The following is a 19,008-nucleotide window of genomic DNA, read 5'->3' on the forward strand; positions in this document are numbered from 1 at the left end:
AGGAAGGGCGGGCAGAAGTCTGTTCTGATTGCAGGGGGAAGGGAAGCTTCTGGAGGGTTTTAATCAGAAGCGTGTGTGTATGTGTGCATGCGTGTATGTGTGTGCACACTCCCGGGACTTTCTAAAAATCACTCTGGTCGCTGTGTGCTGAATACACTGCAGGAGCCAGGACGGAGGTAGGAGGGCCAGAGAGGAGGCCGCTGCTCTGGGCAAGGTGAGAGATGGGAATGACTCGTAATCTAGCTTTAGCATTTGAGACAGAAAAAAGTGGTCAGATTCAGGATGTGTTTTAAAAGTTAAGTCAACAGACCTTACCAGATGGACTGGATGTAAGACGTGAAAGGAAGAGGGTCAAGGATGAAGCACCCTGAGCAACTGGGCAGGTAGGAGTGCCTTTTATGAAACTGGGAGAGAACCGAGAAGCACATCTGGATAATCAGTGACTCTATTTTGGACACGGTAAAGGCTTACAGGACATCCAGCTGCATGTGGAGCAGGCACCTGGAAATATGAGACTTGAGCTCATGGACAAGATCTGGGCTAAATACGGGGGGCATCTGCGAGTTGTGGACATATGACAGGAAACAGGACCACTGCAAGCAGAACAACAGAGAATATAGGCATCTCGTGGGACTTTTTTGCAAAAAAAAAAAAAGGATAATAGATAAATGATAGGTAGGTAGGTAGGTATGTAGATGGGTCTTAACCTGAAATGGGCTTAAATGGGTTGAAAATTCAGCTTGGGGCTCTAATTTCTCTCCCAAAACCTAAAAAATTCATTTTCTTTCTCTCCACCTCAGTATTCCAACCTATAAACTAACAGGATAATAGTACCACCTGAAGGCTAAGTGAGAACTAAGTGCTCACTGCCTCCCAAAGATTCAAGGGCCTCTGTGTGTCACTCTTCCATAACCCAGCCTCTGCAGAAAGCTGCACTCTGGTAGATAAGGAAGACTGGCAAGGAAGCTGTGCAGTGGTCTTCCTGGACGGCCTGTCACAGCACTTCTAAAACCACTGGTAAAAAGACAGCACGTGATAAATATTTTCTAAGGCTGAAAAACGGCTGAATTATTTTTGCATTATATTAGAAGCTACCTATCGCTGCTGGATAAACGTCACACATTTCAGTAGTGGTGTCCTTTTCATGAAATACGGCAATTTCACTCTATCTCATGGAGAAAAGTCTGGCCAGCCCGCAGAGGCTGAGTCCATGCCACAGTGACCCCTTAACACTGAGTAGGACCCCAGAATTTCATGTCCAACCAGAGGCCTGAAATGATAAAGAGGAAATATTTAAGGAGATAGGGATATGTCCAAGGCATATGACAGAATGAGAAAGAAAAGTACTATTTATGTTGTTAAAAAATACAGGGGACTTCCCTGGTGGCGCAGTAGTTGAGAATCCGCCTGCCAATGCAGGGGACACGGGTTCGATCCCTGGTCCGGGAAGATCCCACATGCCGCGGAACAACTAAGCCTGTTCACCACAACTACTGAGCCTGCGCTCTAGAGCCTGGGAGCCACAACTACTAAGCCTGTGCACCACAACTACTGAAGCCCGCACGCCTAGAGCCTGTGCTCCACAACGAAAAGCCACCACGATGAGAAGCCCGCGCACCGCAATGAAGAGTAGCCCCCGCTCGCCGCAACTAGAGAAAGCCCGCGCACAGCAACAAAGACCCAACGCAGCCAAAAAAAAAAAAACACTGAAACAATGCCATGTTTTCTAAAGGCGTATGCACAGAAGGGTTCTGAACACACATACCCCCAAGAAGGATGGTTCCCAGGTTGGATGAAACAGAACTGGGAGGATGATCTGAGACTTTTAACCTTACTTTTCTCATTTTTTGATATGAAAATTCTATTTGTGTATTCCTTGACAATTAGTATTAAAGAGAAGCAAAGAATGAGATAAGCTGGAGGAGTCGATTGTGCAGAGAACCCAGGGCTGGGATCCTGAGCCAGACAAGCCCGTAGTGGCGGGTCAGGGTGGGAAGAGAGGAGCAGGGTGCTTCTCGACATTTACCGGATCGTTTCTTTGACTTCGAGGAGCCCTTGGATGACTTTTTGGGCTTCTTTATCCGTTGGTATTTCAGAGCCTCCAGCCTCTCAGGTACAGCAGCATTCCCAGGAGCAGGTGGATGTGTCCTGGAAGGGACAATTGGAGAGGCACAGGTCAGCTCCCGGACGAGAGAGCTTTGGAAGAGGAGCTGGAAGAAAGCCAAGTAGCTGACCCAGAGGAGACAGAGCACAGCTCTACGGAGTCCCAGGTGCCCGTGACCAGCTCCTTGACACCTGCCTTCCTGCTGCTCCTGGAAGAGAGAACCCCAATGGAGAGCTCCAGCAGTGGGAGGCCTGCTGCAGGTGGACACCAATCTGTAGAGCCATCAGATGGCCTAGGAAAGGGAGAGACAGGCTTTAATGGCGAACCCATCACACGGCACTCAAGCTGGGGCAAGGAAGTCGGAGAAGGAAGCAGCTGGGATGTCTGAAGTTTGTGGATCATCACAGTCAAGACCTTGAAATGAAAAGTAAAGGGGCAGATTAAAGGACCGGAAGAACAACCCCACCCCACTGACTGTCCTCCTCCGGGAAGGACAGGGCCGGGCCAGATGGGAACCCAATGCCCAGTGAAATCATCTCCTCCATCGCCAAGATTCAGGCAGAACCCCGGCAGCCAACAGCAACTAACAGTTTTCGTCCACCAACATTTCAGCAGCAGACTGGGCTCAGGCTTCATCAGTCATGTGAGAGAACAGAAGAGGATGGAAGTGGATTGTGACGGTGAGAGTGTCCAAATCAGGCAGGCTTGCAAAGCCCTTGATATCCGCAGCAGGTATCCGGTGGATCCATATTTTAAGATTCGACAGAAAAACCAAGGTTATGGGAGAGGAGACCACCTACGTCAGCGTCTCTTTCTGCCCTGGTTGTCCAGTGGGTGTAGCCGTTTGCCTAACAGAGCAACTGCATGGTTAGGACAAAGGCAACAACTTAACTGGAGCCTGTGCTGCCCAGGTGACAAAGGGGCCCAAAGAGAGCTGAGAGGATGGACTGTCTGTGACAGTCTGCGCTTACTGGAGAGAACTGTTCAAGGATCATAAAAGAAGAAAATCTAGAAGACATGGATCAATGCCATTTCTTCTCAAAGTAAGCCAAACTCGGACCCTGAGGAGTAAGGGGGGGAAGAGGGAGACAGGTCGCTCTTTCTTTCCCTCCAGTGCTGGCATTAGCACGCCATCAGGGAAGCAGGGACACTCCAGGACGCTGGTGGATGGGGGCGAGTCACACCTCCCTCTTCTACCTCCCTCACAATCAGTGGTGGGTAAATGCTGACAGGAAGGAGTAGACAGCCAAACCTGTGAGGGGGAAAAAAGCCCCCAGTGGTGAGCAAGCAATCTAAGGTTTAAAAAAAAAAAGAGGGGTGGGAAGACTACAGCCGCGTCTCCCCAACATCAGATATCTCTGCAGGGATGAGAAAGAAAAGCATACAGACTAACTGTAGATAAGCCTCTGGTTCCTGGGGTTTCTTGCGCTAACTGACAGTGAAGCAGCCTACATCTTCTTTGATGGATGCCATCATTCCAGCATCCTTTAGTAGATACAGCATGAAGAAGCTCCTCCCAAGTTCAGGTCAGAGACATTAATTTTCAACAGCCCCCTAAGAGCACAGAACTAAGAACCCAGCTACATGCACACACGGTCTCAGAGAGAAGGAGTCCAGCTCACCACTGGAGGTCGGGTCTTCACCCCGAAGACCTGCCTGCCAACTCCCCCTTCCTTCCTCTTTCACAAACCCCACAGCCTACCCATGGAGACCCTGCACAGCAGCAATAGTAAGGAAACTTGGGAGGCAGACAAAGGTTGGAGATGGCCAGGGCACGAGGGAGCATGACTTCCCAGAGCTGATGCAACGTCCTCACCCCCCGCTCATCCTGGACTAAGGCTTCTTCGTGCTGCCTAAAAGGAAAAAGACATGAATCCACAGCTCAGTTCATCTGCCTCCTGGTCCTGGCCAGAGTCTTCCAAAAGGCCATACAGATGAATGGTGTACAGTCTGAGGAGGTGCATGGCAAGCAAGTGGACCCAGGGTCCAGTAAGCAAACAGCGCAATTCAGGGTGACCCTCTGGGCATGAGAGAAATGGGTACAGGGTGCCCCCGAAAACTCCTAGGGATGCTCCAAGCCAGCTGAAACTTCCAGGGACAACATTATTATTACAAGCAACATATCACTACTATTACTGCTTTGATCATACAGCATTTACTTACCACTTACCACGCCAGGCACTGATCTATGTTCCCTGCAATAATTTTTCTTAACCCTTACAACATCCCTAAGAGGCAAATACTGTATTGACCCCACTTTTCAGATGGAGAAACTGAAGTTAGTTTAGAGAGGTTAGGCAGTCTATCTTATAATCCAGTTATCATGGGGTAAGAGCCAGGACTCTCAACATCAGATAAACTGCGTGTCCAGCTTCTTCCTAAGGGAAGCAGGTGCAGAAGCTGCATGGAAGGAAAACACTGCTTTCGCGTGCACCTGAGCAATCAGCCTGCCCTGCACGCGCTCGCTGCCACGGTCACTGACATCCTCTGCTTCGGCAGCAGAGCCAGAGAAGGCAGACCAGGGAGGGGGAAGGCTGGCTGAAGTGATACCCTCAGGCAATGATTCCCGAGCAGCAACAGTCCACTGAGTGGGGGAAGCCAATTTTCCCCTGTGAAGCAGCCAAGCTCCAGCTCTTCCAAGGCACCTGCTGTCCACCTGTTTTCGCGTTTGGCTTGGTGCTCAGGCTCAGATGCACGACAGGAGAAGGCTCCCCAAGGCACTGGAACACTCTCCCGGTACAGGAGGCAAAAAATAAAAGCAAGGGTCTGGAAGGACGGGAGGTACAGGGGAGGGGGCAAAATGGGTCTTTATATTCAGCTAATTATGTAGAAAAGTCACATGAAATGTGTCCCAGCACACATCAAACCACCTTCCTTCTCTGGGAAGGGGGAAGGGGGGGCCATGTCCCCTATCAACACCAAGCCCCCCAGGGGACTTTCAGGTAATGGACTTTTGATGCCGATGACGTTCAGACAGTAGGAGGCTGGGTGAAGCAGCTGCATCCCATCCCTGGAACAAGGGCAGGTAGTCCAGGGCTGGCCAGTGGGGTGCCCTCCAGGGAGGCGAGGCCGGAGTTCTCTTTCCAGTCAGCCCCAGTTCTTCCAGAACACTCAAGAATTCAGCAAACTTGGACCCCATCCCCCAGAAAGTGCGAGCATTACTATTACTGGAAGGTGAAGGCCTGAAATTAAAGCCCAGGGGCTTCTCCGGACCGTGTTCCCCATGAACCCCAGTTCTCTGTCCCACAGGTGTTTCTTTGTGGTTCACACCTACCAAAGACAGCCTGAAACTGACCTTAACACTCTCTTTTTCTCTCTCTCACCTGTTACAAAATCCATACAAAATCCAAATCACAACCAGATAGCCCCAGAGGCCGTAGTGCATATCTCTATGCTCACCCAGAGCAGGGGAAGAAAGACACAGCCAGGTTCAAAAAGGCAAACCACAGGGCAGGACAGTCGAAATCCTCCGGACTTTTCCTGCCCTCCTGCCCCAAGAGCTGGCCGTTACCCCGGCGGCTGCCGTGCCCGGTGACAGAGCAGTGATGAAGGAGCACTTCCTTCCTCTCCTGAGCGGACACTCTGCCGTCTGACTACAGGACTGGGGTGGAGACCGAGGACACCCACTCACATCCACGGTGTAGCCAGGACATGGGTGAACCCACCCTCTGCCACAGCACAGCCAGCCAGGAGTCCGGAGATCAGTGCCCACCACTGTGCCCACAGACAGCCCCCCTCTGGTGGGGCAAGTGTGTGGCCTCCGAACTCGGCAGAGGCTTTTACCAACGGGACCTCCTTCCCACGGTTCACCCAGTACAAGGGGCCCCTGCACGCTCCCAACCCACCTGCCTCGTGGAGGCCAAGGTCAGTATGAACAGGAAAGGGGATCAGAGGGGAGGCAAGAACAGGGCCGCTACTGGTGTCAGACAGGGAACGGAGAGCCCCATCCACAAAGGGACAGGTCCGAGAAGGGAGCTGGGAGGAGGAGGAAAGGGGAGAGGAGGTGGGGCGGGGCGGGAGCGGAACAGGGGAGAGCGAAGGAAGTGGGAACAGAGCAAGGACACACGTGGACGAGACGAGTCACACCACCTCCAACGAGACCCAGCGGGGACACATGCAAAGGCAGTGTGAGGGTGGCGCCCGAGAAGGAGCCTGGCTCCTGCAAGGGCCCAGCAGCCTCCACCCAGAGCTCTCGGCAGGCAGCACGGTGAGGGCCTGACTCCCCAAGGCTGGAGAGCTGGCCAGGCCAGGCGGAAACCACCCTGCATCGCGCCCCTGGTTTCCTGGTTTACCACAGCAGTGAGAGGGCACCCAGCCCCCAGGTCTGGCAGGTGGGGACACCGGGGAGGGGGTCACGAACCAGAACGGGGCCCAGGCCCAGGCACTTTCCCGGAGTGGAGTGAGAGCTGGGCCTGGAGTCATCACTCCTCTGGGGGCAGCAGGGGGGTCACAACTGGGGGCAGGGAGGAGAGCAGGAAGGTGGAGGGCGGTCCCATCACTGTCACCCCATTGGCCGCTCCTAACTACACTGTCCCTGGTCTCCCCGAGCTCATGGCTGCGGCGTGGCACCCGGCCAGCCTCACACAATCCCGCGACCTCTGGCTGCAGACACTCTCGTGGCACGGCCGTCCTCTTTACGGGAGGCCATCCTTACGCCCTTACGCCAGAGGAGACCGAAGGTCCTGAGTCAGGACCGTTAGCCCTCCTGCCGTCTCCAGCTGGGGAAGGGATGCAGAGACTTCAACCCAGGAAGCCAGAAGCGCCCAGAGGAGGCTCCCTCTCCCATCTGAGTGCCTGGTGCCTGCGTTTGCTTGTTGCCACAAGCACGGGACTGGCGTCCACGGCAAAAGGAAGATCTTGTCAGCGGCCATGAGACTGAGCAGGCCTCAGGGGACCACAAAAACCTCTCAGAGAGACTTGGCACCCCTCTGCTGTCAAGCTCCCGAGACCTCCACCTGGAAGGAGTCGCCCACATGGAGAGCAGAGCTGCCTTCTGCCCCGGGGGCCTGTCCTCTCCTCCGGCGGAGCTCCTCCAAGACCCCTTCCCGGAGCTGTGGCCCAGGGACATCAGGAGTGGCTACTGCAGGGGCCTTGAGAGCAACGTGAGCCCGCAGGCGAGGTCCACGCCTCAGTCCTGTGACAGCCAACAGGCTGCAGAGCAGGCTCAGGAGTGGTGACCTGCCCCTGCCCTCAGAGGACGACAGGTGGCCTGGCCCTGAGAAAGACCCGGCTGGTGAGGAAAGGAGCAGGGCCGTAGCCCAGCCGCATGCTCCTGGGAGGACCGAGCATCAGCAGGATCCCGAGAGGACAGTGAGGGAGCGGCCACCCCAGGGGGAGATCTGCACCCGGGGGGCTGAGGGAGGAAGGGGGTCTCTACGCCTGCTACTGGGGAAACCGGGCAGAAAGGGGCCGGTGCTCCGAGACACCACGTGCCCGGCCAGGTTTCCAAGGTGCAGAGGTGCAAAGCGCTCGTAGGCATTCTAGGCCCCTGAGGGTGCATGCAGGGCCCCAAGGGCTTCTGTGGGAAGCTCTGGGCAGCAGGATGGCGAGGTGTCTGAGTGCAAAAACTGCAGGGAGGCTCTGGGAGGGGCTCAGAAGCTGCAGCGAGGCAGTGCGAGTGAGGCCCGGCAGCTGTGGCAGCAGCAGGGCGTGGGGACCCAGAAGCCACGGGCCATCGGGGCGGAGGCTGCCGCCCCACAGAGGGGTGAGGGCTGTGGTCTGGATTCCCCTATGGAGGAAGCGCTGGCCCTGCGGAAGCCCGTCCGCTGGTCCGCCCCCTGCCCACCCACCCAGCCGGAGCTCCCTTACCTATTGAGCTGAAGAGAGGCTTGTCTCGACAACACTGCCCAGATAGCTGAGATCAATCAGAAACAAAGCGGTTATCAACATGGGTGCGGGGAACCACCCACGCACACCCAGAGGGAAGGGGAGGAGCACGGGGACCAGAGAACCGACAAGCGAGGCCAGAGAATGGGGTGAGCAGTAAGGAGAGAGACAGAGACCCAGACGGCACGATGGGACGAAGCAGATGAGGGCTGCACAAAGCACAGACGACAGGGCACAGCCCCCCGCATCTCCTGCACAGACAGCACGCAGCTCTCCTCCACCTCCCGAGCTGCTCCCCACCTGAGCCGGGGTGGGAGGTGAGGCTTGTGCTTCCAGGTACCAGAGTGGGGGGGAGGGAAGGGGGCAAGGGAAGGGCGCTGGGCTCCCTCCTCTCGACCTCCTCCCGTCTGCCTACCACCAGGCCAGCCTCCTCTGGACTCTGCTCCCCTGCACAGGCGGCCACATCAAAAAGAGACCAAAGGACGGAACCGGGGCAGGGGTCAGGAGGGATGGGGGACTACGGACGGTGCAGACTCTTCCCAGCAAGTCGGGCCAACCCAAAGAGGATGGAGAAGGAAGAGAGACGGACAGAAGGACGGACTTGGGGAGGAAGTAGTGGGAGGAGGAGGGAGGAGAGCAGAAGAAAGACCAGAGAGAAAGAACACGGGCAGGCGTCCAGGCTGACTGGTACCTGGCACACCAGCTGCTACAGTTTACAGTGGGCTCCCCCAGGCCGGCTGATCGCAGGGGCTTGTCTGTCTGTCTGTCTGTCTGCAGCTCCCTGCGAGGCACACAGGTTGGGGTGGGGCGTGTGGCTCGGGCACACGGTTCAGAGGCCTGAGGTTTTGCTCCCAGCCTCCAGGACGCAGCCTCCAGGGAGGCTGGGGGGCCAGGTGGGGGCGGGAGGCGGCACTCACTAGGCTGCTAAGGGCAGGAGGGTGGGGACAGGAGCCTGGTGGTCCAGGGAAGTCAGGCCCCAGGGTCCTGCTTTCGAGGAGGAGAGGCCGAGGAAGAAAAGGAGGCTGGATACAAGGTCTCCGGGCCAACCCTGGAACCGCCCAAAGCCAGGCTCATGGGGACGTGGTGGGCTCTCCACTCCAGAAGGCCCCGGGGGACCACTCATGGGGACACACCACACATCCCCTGGCCACGTCCTCTCCCCCGGCCCCCGGATGGCCTCCTGAGAGCTCTGGGCTGGATGAGGAAGACCCTTCATGCCCCTGGCAGGGTACCTGGGCAGGTAAGCCACACCCCCCCCCAGTGACCACTCCCTGCCGCTGCCAAGACCAGCGCTCCTCTCCCGAAGGGATGCTGCAGCGTGTCCCGACAAGCCCTGTCAGTCGGTGGATGGAAGGGCGAGGGCAGGGGAGGAAAGGGGAGGAAGATGACCAGGCGGCGGTGGGCAGGAGAGACGGCTCACACTCACCCTGCGGTAGGTAATGGTGGCGGGGGCGGCTCCGGTCTGAGCAGCTCCTCCCCCACCCTCCGAGGGGAAGGCGTCTGTCCAAACACATCCAAGTGGTCCACAGGCCCTGCGGGGCCCGGCGGAGGGGAGGGGTAGCCCGTGGCCAGAGTGGTGAAGCCCACGGTGGGCCGGTAGCTGGGGCTGCCGCTGCGGCTGCTCTGGGACGGGGAGCCCGTGGACGGCGTGGACTTGCGCGAGAAGCTGACGGCAGCCGGCGGCTGCAGGGCGGTCTCCGACACCTCGGCCGGCTGCAGGAGGCCGGGGCGCGGCCGGGCCCGCGCGGCGAGCTCGGGGGAGCTGGTGCGCGAGCCGAGGGGGCTCTGGGTCAGAGGCGAGAGCCGGGAGGGCTGTAGCACCACTTGATGTAAACTGGGCTCGGCGCGCCTGGCCTGCCGGGGGCTGGGCCGGGGCCGGGGCTGAGGCTCATACCACGGGGTGTCCAGGCCCAGCGCGCTGGGGCCGCCGTGCGCCCCCGGCTCGGCCGGCTCGGGGTAAGGCAACACGGGTATGCCCATGCCTTGGCTGGTGTGTCTCAGCTGCCCTTGGCTCACCAGAGGTTGCACAGGCCTGTCCTGCCACTTGGCGGCGGGGGGCACTGGGGCAGGGCCTCTGCTCGGCGCCTTGCCAGCCCAGCCCTTGGGCGCCTCCAAAGACAGGATGCCCGGGTAGGCTGCGGGCACCGGCAGGGAGGCGGGCGGCAGTCCTCGGGGGAGGCCGGCTGCAGGCTGCAGACTCTCAGCCACATCACACGGGTGCAGCTGGTGGGGGAACACCACGGCCGGGGTCTCCAGTCCCCCAAAGGGGAACTCCGGCCGGCCCCAGGGCTCTGGGGAGCGCCCGCCGGTGGGCGTCTGAGTCAAGGGCAGCGTGCTGTTGGAAGCGTTCTCTCCGTTCTCCTCGGGGATGGCGGGGTGGCCGAAAGGCCCCTCGGTGTGCAGAGGTGGCGAGGACATGACAGAGCTCAGGGGGCTGCCCACCTCCGGCATGTAGAAGGGCGGCGGCTCCACCTCCCCAGGGCTGCTGCTGCTGAGGTACCCGTAATACTGGCCGTGGTGGAAGGGCCGGGGAGCGGGTGGCCTGGCTTGGCCAGTGGCCTGGAGCCGGCCCTCCAGGCCGCCAGGGCCCTCCAGGCTGCGGGGCTGGAACCGAGGGCTGTATGCTGGTGGTGGCAGGTAAGACTCCTGGCTGGATGACAGAGGGGTCAGCTGGGACTTGAGGGCGGCCACAGACGCGGGCACCAGCGGGTCTTCATTCTCCTCGTCCGACTGGCGGAACTCAGGGTACATGTCGGTCTCCTCCGCAAAGGGGAAGCCCTCAATGCGCCGAGCCTTCGCAGAGGGTTCCACCTCGGAGGGGTCCATCACAAAGCGGCCGTCGGGGCCCCTGCTGATGAGCTCGATGGGCGTGGTGGCCTCCGCCTCGGCCTCCGCCTTGGCCACGCTGTACTTCTTGCTGCTGATGGCCCTCTTGGTCTTCTTGTACAAGGACAGCTCCTTCTCCCGCACGGGGCTCAGCATCCTCTTGGCCGCCGGCTGGGCCTGGTCGTCGGAGGACTCGGACGGGGCGCGGAGTGTGCGGATGCTCTCGGGGCTGACCTTGCCGGAGGACAAGCTGGGGACAGGGAGAGAGCAGGAGGCGTGAGGAAGCTCAGAGGACACTACTGCTTTCCGTTCTCCCTGCAAAGTACCACACGCGCCTAGGAGGACGCCAGTGAGGAGGAGGAATGCTGGCGGGTGGCGTGTGCCGGCGTGAAATACTCTGGCCGACCCTCAACTCTCAACTGTCCAGGCGTGCGCTGTCCACTTTCCAAATGGACACCTCGTTTCCGCGTTTATTCTGCCTGCTCCTATGTTTGCTACCTCTCTCCAGTCACACCTGCAACTTCACTCCCAGGTTGCTCAAGGAATGCAAGCTCATTTTAAGAGTAACTTAAACAAGGCATATTAAGAAGATACATCTGTTAGGATGGAAAAAAAATCAAAGAAATGAACAGCTCATCTACCATTTTGGGTCATCTACACTACTGCTCCCCCATTAGTGCGGACAACTTAAAATTACCGTGCAGATCAATTAAGGGAAAACAGCTTAGAAACGCTGTCATGGGGCGGAGCGAGCCCTCCACCCTCCACCCCAGATGGCCGTACCCTGTCTCTCTGGGGCTAGACCACTTACGGAGACTCCAGGCTCTTCCTGCAGTGCGTGATGGAGAGTGGAGGGTCTGGAGGGAGAAAGAGGGGAGCCCGCTGAGGCCTGACGCCACACAGCCCTCCCCAGCTGTCAGCAGGGCCCAGACCAAAGCCCCGCAGGGAAGCAGCACCCTAGCACCTGGCACGTCTGGGTCCAGGATCACGTGCCCCCACCGGGTCTTGCCTCCACCCTCGTTTCGGTCCCAGCCGACTCTCCCACCATCAGAGCAGGTCCCATCGGCAGCTCTGCCCACGAGGTCCCAGTTTCCCTGTTTTCAAGGCGACACCTACCTTTCTTGCGCTTGAGCTTCCGCTTGCGCTGCCTGTTGACAAAGCAGGCGGCCAGGGTGCTGAACAGGATGGCCGCAGCCAGGAAGCATATGGTGGCCACGATTCCAGCCAGTACCGGCCGAGCCAGGCCATCTTCGGTCAGGTCCGGCTGCGGGAAGATGTCTGGGGGGATAGGGGGAGAGCACGGGTTAGACCCTCCCTCCCTAGGGCCCCAGGTGGTTCCCCACCTGTGTAGGACAGACATCACTAAGGCTCCGCCCTAAAAATGAAGAGGTGGCGTGGCGGGAAGACGGAGAAGAGGGCGTTTACAGAGCCAAGGAATCGCTACCTTGCTTGTGGAGAGGAAACACCATCTGTTATCTCTTCCCTGTGGGACGCCAGCTCTGTGATGGTCTGCGCTGGCCCAGCACCTTACCAGCCACCCTCACCTACCAGCACGCTCTACACGGAACCAGTGACTAGCTGACTGGACACTGCAGGGGCCTAAGCGTCACGCGGGCATCGTGACTCCCACCAACCTCTCTATAGGACCAGGGCCCAGAGGGTGAAACTCTGCAGCAGCAGCAGCAGCAGGGCTGTTGCTGCAGAACGCAGGTGCCCCTTTCTAACCATCACGGTGCAGGCGGGCAACTTCTGCAGGGGGTCAGCGTGTCCTGGGCACCACAGGCACGTGCTGGCACGGATCGGGGCATCAAACAACGTCCTTGTTCTACAGGCAGAAGTGAGCCTCACTTGGTGCCCAGGTCCGCAGAGCTCAGAGTGACAGCCGAGACTGGACCAGTCCACTGCGTTACGTGTCACCTGACAGTTGTGTTAATAAGTGCTGCTCTACAGGCTCATCAAAGGGGAAGCCTATGTATCTTGATACATTTGGCCAGAATCCATTGCCATGTCGAGGACAGCGAGGGATTAAAACAATCCAGATCATGCCGACTGGTTGAGTAGAAAGAGGGCTCAGCCTCTGGAAGTGGGAGGCTTCGAGACAGGGAACGCCGAGGGAGCTGCATCCTTGTTTACCACGGGAACCTCCCGACTGCCGGGAACGAGACATAAAGCCACCGAATGCAGAACAGTTCGTGAGAGGCACCCCCAAACCCTCAAGTCCTCTCTTCTAGCTTGGCTGCAGCTCTCTTCCCTGGAGGGAAGCCAAGACAGAAGTACGCTCGTCTCTGCTGCTACAGCAGGCACCTCCGTGTAGAGCAAAACAGCCCCACAGTGCCTAGTACACGCGACAGAAGTCACAGCCGCTCCCCACCGGCTTTCTCGCCCGCCCACCCCCTGCCCTCCCCGCTGCCCCCATATCTCCACCAGGCCCGAGCACGAGCTTCTCGGCCCAGCTCTTGCCCACTGCCTCCGAGGGTCTCTGCGAGCGCTGCCCGAGGACGTGAGCCACTGCTGGATCACTAAGCAAAAACCTCTTCCCAGACCAAGGGAACCACTTCTGGGAGAGGGGCCTGCTACATGTGAGGGAGTGGAGCTGGAGAAAGATGTATAGAAATGGGACCAGAGCCAAGAGAAAGAAAGATAAATGGAGAAAATGCTGGGGAGTTGGCTTTATTTAGCCTGAAAATATCTACGGAGAGGAAGGAATGGAGGAAAACAACACCAAACAGCAATTTTCCAAATGAAACACCCTAATTATGAAGCCATCTTAACGAGAGGCGTCAGTAAGTACTGCTGACCTGTTTCTGTCTCTTTGCTCCAATTCGCCCCCCACCCCCAAGAGGATGACACCAGAGGAACAGAAATGTTATAGCAAAAGGGCTTAAGTCCTTTTCAACTATTCTAACAAGAACCTTAACTGGATTTCTCTCTGTGGTTACCTTATAGAAACGGTCATGAACGCAGCTCTTTAGACGGAGAAATCCTACCCACCTGGCAGGCTTCAGCCGGCGCTTTCGCTCTACTTCCAGCTCAACCTCTTCCCATAAGAGCTGTTCCACAGACGCCGCCCCTCCCCCAAGTACCTGTGCTGGAGACGCCGGCGATGTTGCTGGGCTCGCTGATCAGATCCTGCATGACAGCCAGGACCCGGAACTCGTACCACGTGTCCTACAGCCCCAGGGAGGACACCCCGTCGTCAGCCAAGCGACCTGGACCTGCGACAGCCGCCCATCCTCCCCCCACCCCAGCTCTGCGACTCGGGAGTATCTGCCGATTTCCATGGGATGAATACTCCCACCGTGGCCGATTTCAAGCTACCAGCGTGAGGTCACTGAAAGCAGAGTTGGGCAGAGATGCCACATGGGCTCTCAGGAGTGCAGGGAAGGGAGAGGGAACATAGGTGGGACGGGGGGCCCCTGAGAAATACGCTGCTGCCTCTCCAACTAGAGAGACCTCCCGGGTTAAGGGGAGTCAGCTGGAAAAAAGCACCGTCTTCTCCTCCAGGGGCTCGGGATTGCTAACGAAGGGACCCTACTCTGGGCAAGTGGAAGACAACCCTTCTGGGAAGCCTCTGCCCACGTCAGACTCCCGCAGGGAGCTGGGCCCCCAGCCCACCCTGGCTCGTGTCGGCACCTGGAGACGCCTCAAGCGAGAACGGCACTCCCGGCGGCCACAGGGCAGGCCCTGAACCTGCCGACCTCAGCTGCAGTGATCTGAGGATCCCAAACCTGGCAGGAGACCCGCGAGCACAGGGGTGCAGGTGTGGGACGGTACGCAGCGGCCCACACACACCTGAGCTGGGTCACTCAAAGCTTCCAGTGATTCTAGGAAGAGTCACGTCACTTCCGGAATTGAGAAAAGCAGCGGGGAAAACGCTAGGCACCTCACCTGGGACAGGTCCCTAGCAAAGAAGTCCCCATCAGTGCCAGGAATGGCGTCATCCAGCGTCTCCCAGCGCTCTCCGACGCGGAACTCCAGGATGTAGCGGTCGATGGGGAAGCTGTGGTTGGCAGGTGGGAGCCAGGACAGGAGCACACCCTGCTGGGTCCGGTTGGCTGTGAGGCACCTCGGTGGGGTAACCAGCACCAGGGGTTCTGGAGTTGTGACAGGGAATGCTGTGGGGGAGGGAGAGGTGATGGCGGGGTTGCCGAGGCCGCTGCAACCCCTCTACCCACACGTCCCTGTGGGGGCAGTGACCCCAGGGCGATGAGGGCCACATCCCCAGGGTGCAGGCATCAATTCAGGACACGTGTCCCATGAAGAGCCCTCGTGACCCAAGGGAAGGGGGCAGGGTGGGTGGGCCCGAGCCTCCTGACTCCATTTCCAGAGCACTTCTGACGACACACACAAGGGCATCAGGTCCCGTGAAAGGAAAGGAGTCAGGAACTTCAGGAAAGAAGGAAATGTAATTATCTTTTGAATAAGACAGTATCTTTGAAAAGATACTATAGGGACTTCCCTGGCGGTCCAGTGGTTAAGACTTCGCTTTCCAATGCAGGGGGTGTGGGTTCGATCCCTGGTCAGGAAGCTAAGATCCCACATACCTCAGGGCCAAAAAACCAAAACATAAAAAACATAAGTGGGCTTCCCCGGTGGCGCAGTGGTTGGGAGTCCGCCTGCCGATGCAGGGGACGCGGGTTCGTTCCCCGGTCCGGGAAGATCCCACATGCCGCGGAGCGGCTGGGCCCGTGAGCCATGGCCGCTGAGCCTGCGCATCCGGAGCCTGTGCTCCGCGATGGGAGAGGCCACAGCAGTGAGAGGCCCGCGTACCGCAAAAAAAAAAAAAACAGAAGCAATAGTGTAACAAATTCAACAAAGACTTTAAAAATGGTCCACATCAAATATATCTTAAAAAAGAAAAAAAGATACTACAAAACGTATCTTTCATTCTCTTCCAAGGAAGAAGGAACATCTTCCCTCAGCACTGCTCACTCCATCCGTTCCCCTCTGGCCCAGGTGGAAAAACAGGCCCCAGGGCACAGGGCTTCGGGGTGGGGCGAGCCTCGGCAAGAAAGACTGTGGGACGAGGCTGGCGTGGGGCCGCCTGGTCACAGCCAACCTCTCTGGCCGCAGACAGGGGCCAAATGCAACAGCAGGCGGGCAGGGTGAGCCGCTGGGTCAGGGAGGAGGAGGTGGCCCTACGCCTGCCACCAGACGAGGCCGGGGGCCAGAGGAAGGGAGCAGCGGGAGTGCAAAAGGAGGAGGAAGGACCCCCACCACCCCGGGAGGCCACAGAAAGACGCAAACACGGGGCCAGTAAGGAACGATGGAACTGAAGCTCTTCCATCCATCTGAGGACACGTCAGTGCAGCCCACAGCGCTCAGACGGGGCACGAGGCACCCTGGCCTGGACAAACCCCGTGGGACGGTAGGATAGACCCTTACTGGGAGGTCAGTGTTGGTTGTATAAGGCACTTAGCAAGGCGCCCGCATACAATGGGCAGGAAATGTCTGCTCTCCATCCCAGCCCCTCCAGGAGCATCCCGGCCCGGCCTCACCTAAAGTGTTCACAGTGACCACCTCACTGAAGGCGCTGGTGCCCAGCTTGTTCTGGGCCAGGACACTGAACTGGTATGCTGTCTCGGGCTCCAGGGCATCCACCAGCAGCCAGCTGGGTCCCGGAGGCACAGGGAGGGACAGCCAGTCGTGGGGCCCAAACCGTGCCCGCTTCATCCTGCCCGAGAGAGAGAGGGTTGGGGACAAGGGCGTGGGGTGGGTTACACTGGAGACTTGAGAGGGCACACAGGTGCTGGAGTTGGGGGCGCTGCCCCAGCCTCCCCAGCTTAGAGGTCAGGAGCAGGTCACAACCCCCCAGCTGTGGCTGTGCCGGTCCCCATGAAGCCAGGTCCCCAGCCACTACTGGCGCCTATTCTCTGAAAAGGGACCCTTGGCGTTACTGATGCTCGAGATACTGGTCAAATTACCAATTGCATTCTGGGAGAATCTCACCCTGGTCAGAGCCCTAAGAGTGGCGCAGCCCTGGGAGTGAGGACGCTGGGAACAAGGCAGGTACCAAAGTGGGAAAGTGGGGATGAGCAGGACCAGGGGGAGGCCGGGTGCCCTTGGCCACCCGGCCTCCCGGGGACAGCCAAAGTGGGACCTGCGTGACCCCGAGGGCACAATATGTCCGAGTGGGCTTGAGTCACTGAGGAGGAGCTGGGCGCAGGACAGAAATAATCAGTGCTTCCCCACAGTGGGGACCAGGACCCACCCCTACGGCTTCTGGGTTAGAGGTCACCAAGGAAGGCCACGCTGTGGCTACAGAACACTGGAACCAGGGGTGAGGGTCGACCCTTGCTCTGCAGCCCACTTGACTCCCTGCAAGCCATGAAGCCGTCGCCCAGGCGCAGCGCCCGGCGCCACCACGGGGAGGACACATCGTCCCGTGGGATTGGCCGCGCAGTCCCTCAGCAGCCTGAGGACCCCCGTGGAGGCCAGGCCCCTGCAGGCTAAGGGCTCACGGCTCACAGCTCAAGCCTCTGCCCGGGAATCGGAGCGGAGGCAGCCGAAAGCACAGCAGAGAGAAACCAGCGCTGGAAGGAGGCCTCCCCAGCCCCGTGACCGCCCTTCCCCCGCCGGCACCACAGCAGGCAGCAGAGTGACAAAGCGAAGCAGAGCCGCAGGCAGCGAGGGAACAGTCCACGCCCAGACCTTCAGCTCGGGCCTCCCCAAAGGCGGCCACACGCCCTGCCCTGGCCACGCAGCCGCCTGGCAGCGTCCCGCCTGCCCTGGGGAACAGGTGGGCATGGGAGGGGGCTCCGCTTCAACTCCGAGCCCCCCAAGCTCACCACCTAGGTCCAGTGGGCATCCAGAGCTCAGAACACCTAGGTAATCAGAGGCTGGGGAGCAGGCCAGGTCCCTCTGACTCCCTGCTGCTGAGAAGTATACGGAGGGCTCTCCCTGAATCTCCAGGCACCCCCGACCCAACCTGGTGAGCCTGGCTGGGGCTACACACCCAGATGAGACAGGTCTGGGAAGGAGGAGGTGAGGGCTCACCCTCCTGACTCGCGGATGTCACCCATGATGCAGGTGGCCAGTGCGTGGCTCAGGAGAGGGATGTGGGGAGAGAAAATCCTGAGGGGAGGGGTGGACCTCGGCTGAGGCCTCTCCTCCCAGCTTTTCTACACCTCCTGTCCTCAGCCTGCTTCATGCATTATTAAGATGTCTGTCTGCCCCGAGGTTTGGGAAAGATCTCAAATCTCTGCACTTCGCTAAGTGAACGTATAACCAGGTACAAAGACGACAGACACACGGTCCTAGGGAGAAAATGCACATGTGCAGAAAAGGCCAGGAAGGTGAGCGCCACTTCACACTGGGTTTCTGGAACCACTGGTGCAGGGTCAGAATAAAAGATCTATGCTTGTGGCTGGCTGTCTTACGATGCCCTTGAACATCCGGACTCTCTTCCAGGCTCCAGAGAACAGAGCAAGCTGGAGGAGCAAGCCAAGGACAGGGAGGGGCCACGAGATCAGCTGAGGACGTGCAGCACAGGGTGACGGACCATCCAGGCCCCAGCCCCGCCGTCATCCCAGACACCCCACCCCCCTGGAGCCTGGTCACCGGGCAACACACCCCACCATCCGGAGGGAGGTAGGGCAGGTGGAGAGCCACACCCTTCTCATAACCTGCCCCCTGACCCCAGGGACTGATGAGGGGTGGGGGTGGGGGGATAAGCAGAGAGCAAGGCGTGCGGGGGTGACTCACAGAGGTCCGTACCAAACAGAGAATGTCTGCTCAAATCCTCCATCGTAGCCTGGCTCCCAGGACACGTTGGCAGTTGTCATGGAGACCTGGACCCGGACACTGCCCGGGGCATGGGGGCTGGTGCCTGCAGGCCAAGCGGACACCTCAGGCGGGAGGAACTGAGCCCGCGGAGCCGGGCTGGCTGTGACCTCGTGCACCTGGCAAAAGCGGTGCCCCGGGGGAGACGTCGGGACAAGGACGCTCCGAGGAGCTGCGCCCAGCCCTGCTGGGTCATGGGGCTGGAGGAGGAAAACCGTCCCGCGGGCAGGCTCGTCCTTCCAGCAGGAGATGCGTGAGCATCAGGAATAAGGGCCGGAGGGAAACCAGCCCCTGGTCATCAGCCCCGAGAAGGCCCGCGCTCGTCTGGAGAGCATCAAGTGCAGCCGACGGCCACAGGTGAAGCCCAAAGGCCCCCGTCGCACACGGCTCTCTGGCCTGAGACCCAAACACCAACGTGAGAGCCGCCCACCAGCCCGGCACGGCAGTCAACACCTCCGGCAGGAGCTCGA

The 19,008-nt window shown here is 59.0% G+C and overlaps 1 protein-coding gene across 9 annotated transcripts in view; it reads right to left on the bottom strand.

Moving 5' to 3' along the window:
- Nucleotides 1-19,008, bottom strand: part of IGSF9B (immunoglobulin superfamily member 9B) — a 52,466-nt gene that overhangs the window by 11,691 nt on the left and 21,767 nt on the right. For 4 of the 9 annotated variants that reach the window (XM_049713229.1, XM_049713228.1, XM_033407018.2 and 1 more), the window contains 8 exons: nt 18,461-18,584; nt 16,255-16,430; nt 14,645-14,871; nt 13,840-13,924; nt 11,873-12,034; nt 11,568-11,613; nt 9,357-11,006; nt 2,027-2,148 (listed from right to left, as the gene is read on the bottom strand). In XM_049713229.1, coding sequence (XP_049569186.1) covers nt 2,027-2,148; nt 9,357-11,006; nt 11,568-11,613; nt 11,873-12,034; nt 13,840-13,924; nt 14,645-14,871; nt 16,255-16,430; nt 18,461-18,584 — 2,592 coding nt within the window. Of the gene's footprint in view, nt 1-2,026; nt 2,149-7,912; nt 7,959-8,621; nt 8,712-9,356; nt 11,007-11,567; nt 11,614-11,872; nt 12,035-13,839; nt 13,925-14,644; nt 14,872-16,254; nt 16,431-18,460; nt 18,585-19,008 lie in introns of all 9 variants that reach the window. The other 5 variants (XM_049713230.1, XM_033407019.2, XM_033407023.2 and 2 more) reach the window with 3 other exon arrangements.

The sequence above is a fragment of the Orcinus orca genome, chromosome 8 (genome assembly GCF_937001465.1).
Source record: "Orcinus orca chromosome 8, mOrcOrc1.1, whole genome shotgun sequence".
Classification (NCBI taxonomy): Eukaryota; Metazoa; Chordata; class Mammalia; order Artiodactyla; family Delphinidae; genus Orcinus; species Orcinus orca.